This window comes from Brachypodium distachyon, chromosome 1, assembly GCF_000005505.3.
Source record: "Brachypodium distachyon strain Bd21 chromosome 1, Brachypodium_distachyon_v3.0, whole genome shotgun sequence".
Classification (NCBI taxonomy): domain Eukaryota; kingdom Viridiplantae; phylum Streptophyta; class Magnoliopsida; order Poales; family Poaceae; genus Brachypodium; species Brachypodium distachyon.
This window is the reverse complement of record NC_016131.3, coordinates 42,597,417-42,606,666: the sequence shown is the minus strand read 5'-3', so window position 1 is coordinate 42,606,666 and position 9,250 is coordinate 42,597,417. Positions and strand designations below refer to the sequence as shown.

Below are 9,250 nucleotides of genomic sequence, written 5' to 3'. Positions count from 1 at the left end.
AGGAATTAAAAAGAGAAATTTACAATGAATAGTGTCAAACACTGAAAGACCACTATTCATGCAGAATTTGTTTTTTTCTCTGCTACCAAACGAAATTGAGTTTGGATTCGAAATTTTACACATATAAAAAACATCACTTTTCTAACACATGCGATTTTTTTGAGAATTTTTTAAACTTTTTTCGATGGAATTTTCGCAGTTTGCACCATAGAGGTGGTTTTCACCGGATATCTCACCTTTATATTGCCCATTCCAAGACCTATGGTAACAAGCAGAGTGACCTGGAACATGAGTGCTGCACCAAAATCCTCAAAGGCTGCTAAACTAACTTGCTGTATAAGAACTTTGAGAAGACACAAATAGGTTCTTTTAGCTCTGTCCTTTTTTTCAGAAGGTTCAGTGCATGGTTAAGAGTGTACATGATAATCCAAAACCACTAACTTTATAACTACCAACTAACATAAATGGGCAGGTCAAATAAATCCATGCTCGTCTTCTCAAAGAAAAATTCCATGCCCATATCCCGCATAAAACAAGTTCCTTAACTGAAACTGTTTCCCCTTCAGCGGTTTCATGCAACACATCAAAACATGAGAAAAGCTAGTACTTCCATGGTTTCAGAAAACAAACAGCTAGACAACAAAGTGTAGGCACATAGACCATCTAAAAATTATGCAACACATAGCTCTTGGAAAGGTTGACGAGGCTGGCGGAAGACAACACGGGAGTCACGTACGAGGCTGGCGGAAGACGCGGGATCACGGCCGGACGGTGTAGGCCCACCAATGCGCCCCAACATGGCCTGGGGAGGACACGTCCTGACACAACGTCGTGTGGGCCGTCGGAGAAGAAGGGAAGATGTGCGGCGGCGGGGATTGGAGGTTGATGAAGCCGCATCTCCCGATCGGTCAGGAACAAGGAGGGAGCCAGGAATTCGACATGAGAGGGACGAGTTGGGATTATGGGGCAAAATTAGAGACTTTATCTATTCTGGAGTGATTTTTAATGAATTAAATAGTAATTATAGAGTAAAATGAAATTTCTTAGGGGGGCTCTTCCAGTTGCTCAATCGTTACCAAGCATCTAAAGAAATAACGGGGGGTTTGTGTAAAATCAGGTTGAAGTTGTTGGTGTAATCCCACTTTCGATGTGGGGCGTGAAATTTCAATCCAACGGCTCTCGGCCAGAGTTTTCATGTTTTCAAAGATATTTCCCCGTTTAGTGGAAATACAAGAAAACTTACAGTTGCTTATCTTTCACCCCAGATGTAATACGGTTCTTCCACCCTCTTTGGCAGGGATATGAAAACACGATACCACATATGTCCCACTTTTAGGTCAATCTTGAAGTAAAAATTTCGAGAAAAAAATTTAAACTACCAAATCAATTAAGCAGGAGGATAAGCAAACCTGCAAATCTTCAAGTCAAATAGTCCTTGTGTACAAAACGAAGCTTAAGATTCATCCCACTTCCCTTTTAGTACGTCCAAGTTAGAAAGAAAATGGCTTTCACACTTTGTCATGGTACAAAATACTAGCTCAACTTCAGAGTGGAATCAATTTCAGGACATCTTCATTCAGGCATTCACGATTCGTTTCGATCATACAACATCTTATTTCTTTTGCAACTACAATCTGTACATCATCGGAAATTGCCTTCGTTGCTTTATATCTACACATCGGCACAACACCTCGCATACAGCCAAAAAAGGCCAGGGAGATCGAAAAGCACGCAATGCTAGGGAACTCGTACCAAAAAAAAAGAAAAATTACTGCAAGGACAATACGATTCTGATCTTCTTTCGCCGCCCGAAAAGAAGCACCTTCTTCTACTCGCTCCTTCCCACGTCCTCGTCTCCGACCAGATAGAGCTTCTGGCCATCATTGACCATGTCGACGTCCTGGACCCTGGCGCCATCCTCGCCGAGCAAGCGCAGGCATGACCCGGACAAGCCCAGCTTCTCCTGGGCCGACCTGATGAGCCAATCTATCGTGTGAGGAATCCACAGGGTCACCCCCTCTTTTCGCTTGCCGTCAGTGTCCCAGGGATGGTTCGGGAACACGGAGCATCGTCGCGGGTGCATTTTATCTGCCAAACGGAAGCATTTTGGGGTCAGAAATGGACTTTCTCAAGGTAAGTTTGACAAAGAGGTGTTCGTTGAGCTTCTGCAACTTGCCTCTCACTTCTTCACTGCGCGCGGGGAACTTGGATAGCTCCTCGGCTTTCGCTTGTTCCAGCAACATCATAAGCGGCTTGCTGCCGGACTTTCGCCCTTCGTCCAGCGGCGTCGTGCCCCATCTGCATAAATGACAATGTCAAGCTCAAGCATGCCTACAAAATTACAAACTTGATCCTACTTCAAGAAAAAAAGAAGTTACAAACACATTAGGGGAGATCCTTATGCTACCTGTCTGTTGCGAACACGCTTGCGCCTGCTTCTACAAGCAACTTGGCCATCATATACAAGCCCTCTGCTGCTGCTATGTGGAGAGGACTGCGGTGGTCGTAGTCTTTCGAGTCTGGATCGGCGCCGCAAGCTAGAGCCCTCCGAATGAAATCAGAGTCCCCCTTTGAAACTGCTGAGCAGAGATGGCTACCGGCATTCTGAAGGTTCAGGATGGCTCCTTTCTTGAAGAGCAATGTGGCCACCCGGTCATGCCCCTGCTTCACTGCTTCCAGTAATGGTGTGTTCCCAAATTTATCTGGTTTGCAACAAAAACCAATCACATAAAATGCGTGATCGGTCAGAAAGAAAGAAAGGAAAAAAAAGAAAGCGGCAGCAGAGATGGCGTTAAACTGAGGGAGCATACCGATAAGGTTGATATCAGCCCCTTCATGGATAAGGAACTGCGCAACATCTTCATACCCTTTCGAAGCCGCAAGATGCTGTGAACAAGATGGTTTCATCAGACATGCATTAATTGTTTATCATGAAAGGTAGTACGAGTTGTAAAACCAATTGTTAGCAGTTCGTACCAAAGGAGATCGCCCATCATAATCAGTGTTCTTCGGGTCAGCTCCTGCTCGGATCAAACCCTTCAGCTGATGAAGGTCGCCGTAAAAGGCGGCACTATTTACTCGTAAGGTCAGCTCAGCCTCTTGCTTCCCTATATGGAATGTGATGTCTGATTCTAGCTGTTTGACCCGCCCGCCGTATTCATTGTTCTACAGTCACAAAGCAATACATCAAGAAAAAAAAATGAGTATCCTTAAATTGAGAATTTTTTTTTTGAGATGCTAAAATTGAGAAAAAATTTGAAGAACAGCTGCCATGATGATTGCTCCTGCTGCTTACCTCAGTAAGGTTGCTCAAAATTTTTCTTCCGTCAACGAAATAGATCTCCAATATGTTTGTGAAGGACTGTTTATCTAGCCGTAAGAGCCTGCAAAGCTCACAAACACGAACACTGTAGGGCTGTGGAATGTTGCAAAGAATAGCAATTTCTCCGAAAGAACTCTCAGGCTCCAACATCAAAAGAGTCTCCTCTTGACCATCTTCACCAATGCCGACACCTTCCTGAACAGCGTAGGAACATATCACAATTTAGGTAACTAACATTAAAAACCTGCTATCTCGTGTCCTTTGCTAGTAATTCTATCTCAACTCTGGTGGCAAACAACATCACCATTGTATTAGGGGGTGATGAATTTCTTTTTACAAGAAGGTAAGCAACTGACGGACCGCCGCCATTGATTGGCTCTTTTATAGGAGTAAAGATATAACAAGTTACCAAACTCATCCTAGTACCGAAGATATGAAAGAACTAAGAAATCATTCCTAGGCTTGTACTCACCAGTTCACCATGACAGACAAAGTATATCTGATCAACTGCACTTCCTTGCTCCAAAATAACCTCTCCTGGTAGGAAGAACTCTTCTTGCAGCCTGATAACCTTCCAAGCACAAGGAACATGTTAGAGAAATCCTGGGGTTTTCACACTGGTAATTTCATAGATGAACATGTAAAATTTGGTCAAGATAAAATGGAACTTACAATCTGTTGAATGAACTCTGCTGAACATCCTTTGAACAGTGGAGTGCTTTCAATGTATGGCTTGTACAGTGTTTGAGAAATCTGTAAAAATACATACAATGCATCTCAGTCATAATTGACAACAAAAAAGAAGCTGTCAATACGCAAAGACGTCAGGAAATTACAGAAAATACTATTCTCAGAACAGCATATATACGAATGGCAAGGTACAACTCAACACCTTTGCCCGAATAGAAATTGGGATATCCTGAAGTACCGAAGCTTCAGTGTAGCTGCTCTCATACTGCAATCTCAAATGTCCCTTGATCTGTTCTCTTATCTCCTTCCCAAGTTTATTTCTGTTCATATACCTGATAACTTCTTTCATTTTGTCACGAAATCGCTCTGTTCTCGAGCCTTTCACGATCAGTGCAGTCATGTTACCGATGAGGTAGGCTCCAAGAATCATATCAAAGGAAACATAGATCATGATAAATATCATTTCCCTGACATTTACAGCATGAATGTCACCATAACCTGTAGAGGAGAGAGAATATCTTAGCACATCAAAATACATAGTCAAGTTTCCGAGGAAAAAAGATATAGAAACATGACAAGCAGACTTACCAACAGTTGCCATGGTGACAATGGCGAAGTACAACGATGTCATATAACGCTTAGCAAGATCAATCTCTCTAAAATTGGAATAGCTGTAGTCTCCTAACTTCAAACTCCCTATCCACGTATATCCTTCCATTGATTCAGGTAGTGTTGTGGCCAGGTAATAGAAGATACAGGCTGCTGTGTGTGTACAGTAGAGCTCCACAACAATGAGTTTTACTATCCTTGTAAACAGATAATTCACACGGATGTCCTTTTCCAAATCCTTAAAAAATTCCGTGACCTTCAGAGCTCGTGTTAAGCGAATCCACAATAGGGATCTTACTTCCTCTCTACTGCCACAAGCCTGATAGGGCATCAGACAAAAACAAGAACGGGCAATCGAAATGTTAACCACAGGAAACACTCCGCATGGTATGTTAACCGGTGAAACTGAAATCATTAGCAAAAGAGTAACCTTATAGATGACATCCCATGGGAAGCAACCAAGGAGATCGAAAATGAAGCTTGATTTGCAATACCTGAATTCAAGGAGCAAGTATATCAGTGGTTAAACGTCACATTCGAGCTATCGCAGAATATATTTCATAAAGTACAAATGTCTATGACCCTATGTCATTGCAAGGATAGTGTTGAAATGTACAACTTCCAAATATCCTTCTGTAAAACAGTAAAAGGATTTTGATTTGAGCATCCTTTTCAAGTTCCGCCATTTTAATGATTCTGATTGTTTGCAAAGAATGAAACGGAAATATAGGCAAACTGAGAAGGAGGCAAATATCAACAAGGCAGTGCAAATTTCATTTATTCTAGTTGCACTATTGAAGTATATGATCAGGAAATATTACCGGAGGGCAATAGAGGTTGGATTGTACACCATCCGGTACGTGTCAGGGTCACGGTAGGCCACAAAAAACTTCAGAACAATATCAATAAGGAATGCAATCTGCCCAGCTATGTCCAAGAAGAATAGTCTCTTGGGTAGTCCCCTGAAGAACCCGAATTCAAAAGGCGTAAAGAAGGAACTATACACTGCCCATACCAATATGAACCTGGACCATATCCGATACCACCTGCAGGGGCACAATCAAGAAAAAATAATCAGAATCCATAATTAGAACAGTCCCATTAACATAGCGTACATAGTTACATCAAAACAGTGGAAATTCTTCATTCTTTCTGGTACTAGCTAAATGTCCGTACGTTGCTTCGGATAAAACAAATTAAATATTCATTACAAATAAATTATACTAAAAACTACTATTATATATTAGTGTTATCTGCTAACAATTTCTTCCAACTTCGATGACAAACATCATTGCCATCTCAATCTTTGGCAATAGAATTATTATTTGTATTAGAAGAAGGTGGAAAAAATTATAGTATGAGGAGGTGACGAACGCCGCCATAGATTGGGTTTATTTTAAGAGTAAATATTTTTTTGTACATGGTGCAAATATTCAATGTTTACTTACCACAATTGTTGATTGACAGTACAGTCACACAGTTTTGGTTCCTTGGAAAGTAAAGTTGTTTGAGACAAGCTAGAACCACAAGCGGACTCTGCTAATTAGGTAAAAAAGGTACTAGTTAGGTCAAATGGGCCCTCTGTTTAGGAATTGCTGCACACTGCAGAGTGCAGGTGAGATCATACGCATAACCACTGACTGCGCATAACCCATCATGCACATGAACATGTCAGGGATGATGAGGCCATGAGTGGGTTCCTCTTGTGTACCGATCCAATAGTATTGTGTAATAGAGATGCAGCCACATGGAATGAAATAAAAAATGATGATATGAATGTCGCAGAGCCACCTCATCTCCAACAAGATCTGTCGCAATCACCAACAAAGAGCTAAACTAACAACCAAAGTACTCAGAAGATCTCACTTTTTCATCTACTTTACAGTTTTACCCCTTAATTTTAACTAATTTGCATTTATCCAACTTAGATATAGCACTATGCTGATTAATACCTCTTCACAATCTTATAGAAGTACACACTTGTAATAATATATAACCCGCTGAATTTGAAGTAATGGCTGGATGCGATTTGATCTGTTTTGTTTTCCTAAGATGTTACACCCTTCAATAAAAGGTGCGCTATTTCTCAATCGCCTGATTTTTAGGTAAAAAGTCTTAAATCTCAGTTTATGTATCAGAACCGTTGGATCTGAGAGTCATCACCATTCTCTCATTTCTCACTTGCAATCGGTGGATTAAGATCCGGTGGCCAAACATTGATCTGTAACTAAAAACAGACGACTACTCAATAGCAAAAACTGATTAAAAAAAATAGGCACTTTGTTTCATCTTCTTGCAAACTGGACCTAAATTTGCAAATAATATTCATACCATCACCAACCCTATGTGATCATGCGACGATTACTGCTAATCAGGACTTAGCCACGGTCCACATCAAACACATAGGATAGCTGTCAAGAGATACCGACATGACCGAAGAGATTGAGCCTACGCATGGATCCACTTAAATATTCGTCAGGATAATGACTCCAGCTACTTCACCCCAGGATTAGCGGCTCTCCCGTAATAGTCCAAAACCACTTCAGCCATCATCTAATTAATACTTTAGGCCGTTCAAACCATCAATTTAAGTCAATTAACAGGAGGTAACAAAATCAGATTTGGAGTCCACGACGGTTCCAAAAACCTCTCAAGTAGCCGTACACCTGGTTGGCGTGAAAGAGAGGTTTGCTCATCTGTAGCTTATTTGTCATATCATATAAGCAGAGACCCTGTCCATTATACTCTATCACTTGCTACATGGTTGGTAGTAATAGGAGTACATATGCATGTCGGATTTTCAAATATTCTGTCACTGTTGTTGATCTGCCTTGCTACTTACAGGTCATATTTATCGAAATTTTCTGATCTTCGACGAGGCTGTATGAAACGTGTCCAAGTTCAGTATAAGAACATGTTGGAAGCCATTATAGTATGTCATCTTGTTTTTATCCGGTCAGAAAGCACCACTTATGTATCTAATTCCCCCGTGCGGCAGACTTGGGAAATTAACCGGACTAAAAATCTGGTTGCAGAAAAGGGATATGCCTCATGCGGCAAGAGTTAGTAAAGCGAAAGCAAAGCTATTAATTACAGTAGCTCTGTTTCTACGGCCCTCGTACATAATCCCGTGAAACACAGCGTGTTGTTGTCTGCCGACGCAAAAGCTCGCACAACTGGCGAGCTGATCAACCAAACGACTAGTTTCAGTAATTTGCGGTCACGGAATGCGCTGAATGCGCACACACTGTAGAACACCAACCCACTGGATAAATCGAAGAAAACTAAAAGCAGAAAAATGAGAGAAATGATGTAATATTTCGGGGGCGGCTTGTTTGATTGCAGCAACAGCAAGGCATTGTATCGGAAGCGATCAAGCTTCCAGAACACGAAGGCAGCCAGCTGCGTGCGCGCGGAGCCGCGGAAGCATCAGGAGCAGAGGTTTCAGTGGATTACGTACTTGTTCTCGGGGTGGATGATGAGGTCGTGGAAGAAGCCGTCCTCGCCATCGGCGGCGGCTCGTCTTCTTCGCCGGCGGCGCGGCCGGAAGCGGTCGAGGCGGAGCTCGGAGCCGAAGAGCGCGAGGCGGCTGTTCCGGGACGACTTGAGCCGGTCCGGCACCACCTCCACCTCGTACTCCTCCTCCTCCACCTCCGATTCCACCCTGCTCTTCGACCCCAGCCCTCTCCCCATCCCCACGATCGAGCTGGAAGCAAAACGGGGCTGTGGCAGCTAGCTGGGAAGGTGGTGGAGCTGCTTGGGTTTGCTCAAGCTGGAGCTGAACTTGGGTGGTGTGCGATCGATGCGAGACGACGGGAAGGAAGGCGACGGGGTTATATAGAGAGTGAGTGAACAGTGGGAGCAGCGGGAGGTGGAGGGGTCAAATCATTATGACCGCGCGGGAAGGGGTGGGGTCTCACTGGACACTGGTTACCACGGCCGACGGCCGCGGCCCGGTGACTGCCATTCCTGGAGGCCGGGACAGGAGGGAGAAGACCTCCTGGATGGGGCAAAAGACCAAAATTCTCTTCTTCTTCTTCTTTTTTTGGGAGTGGGTTAATTGTTCGTTGTTGTGACGTTGAGAAGTTCGTTGCGGTAGTTTGTGAACCAGCTTCTCAAATATCTCGAACAAACAGCATTACTGCTCCCTCCTATTATAATTTTTGTCGAAATATTACATGTTTCTAGATTGTTTTAGAAATACATTTTTTTAGGCAAATTTGAGACAAGTTAAATCTGAGACAATTTGAGACAAGTAATACCGGTCGGAGTGAGTACTATTTTTTATTGATATGTATTTGTATAAATCTTAAATGTTAAGTCCGTTTTAATCTGAAAAAGGTTTTGACACTCCAGGACCAAGAATTTTTGCTGTTGAAATTGTGAGATCCTACATGTTACATCTCGGGCCCATTCTTAGTGAATCTAGGGAGATTATTCACATTAGGACATACGTCCAGCGATAATCCATCTCTAGGGATGCGATCAAGCGCCACCACCAAAGCAACGGTGAAATCAGTTCGCCACCGCCACTACCCAGTTCTTTTCCCTCTGCAGATATGTGACGGGTGACAGATGCACCGTTTCCCTGACCATTATGGCAGTAAGAGATATGAGGAGGTGCGGGAC

General features: G+C 42.9%; 1 protein-coding gene across 1 annotated transcript; it reads right to left on the bottom strand.

Annotated features, from left to right (window-relative positions):
* Positions 1-1,598: 1,598 nt before the first annotated feature.
* On the bottom strand, positions 1,599-8,634 carry LOC100846468 (potassium channel KOR1). Its single transcript, XM_003560804.4, has 13 exons — positions 8,082-8,634; positions 5,443-5,667; positions 5,052-5,115; positions 4,601-4,940; positions 4,215-4,510; positions 3,995-4,075; positions 3,795-3,893; positions 3,296-3,517; positions 2,977-3,165; positions 2,811-2,886; positions 2,408-2,702; positions 2,177-2,298; positions 1,599-2,088 (listed from the first exon to the last, which is right to left on the bottom strand). Exons 1-13 carry the CDS (start codon positions 8,312-8,314, stop codon positions 1,829-1,831), a joined length of 2,502 nt encoding a protein of 833 aa, XP_003560852.1. The 5' UTR covers positions 8,315-8,634; the 3' UTR covers positions 1,599-1,828.
* Positions 8,635-9,250: the final 616 nt, after the last annotated feature.

What these genes read in the sequence shown, in the direction of transcription:
- LOC100846468 (XM_003560804.4), bottom strand. Translation starts at nt 8,314, where the DNA reads ATGGGGAGAGGGCTGGGGTCGAAGAGCAGGGTGGAATCGGAGGTGGAG. An exon ending in CCAACCTCTATTGCCCTCCG is followed by an intron (nt 5,116 to 5,442) that starts GTAATATTTCCT and finishes CCTTGAATTCAG; the next exon opens with GTATTGCAAATCAAGCTTCA. An exon ending in GCGCAGTGAAGAAGTGAGAG is followed by an intron (nt 2,089 to 2,176) that starts GCAAGTTGCAGA and finishes TCCGTTTGGCAG; the next exon opens with ATAAAATGCACCCGCGACGA.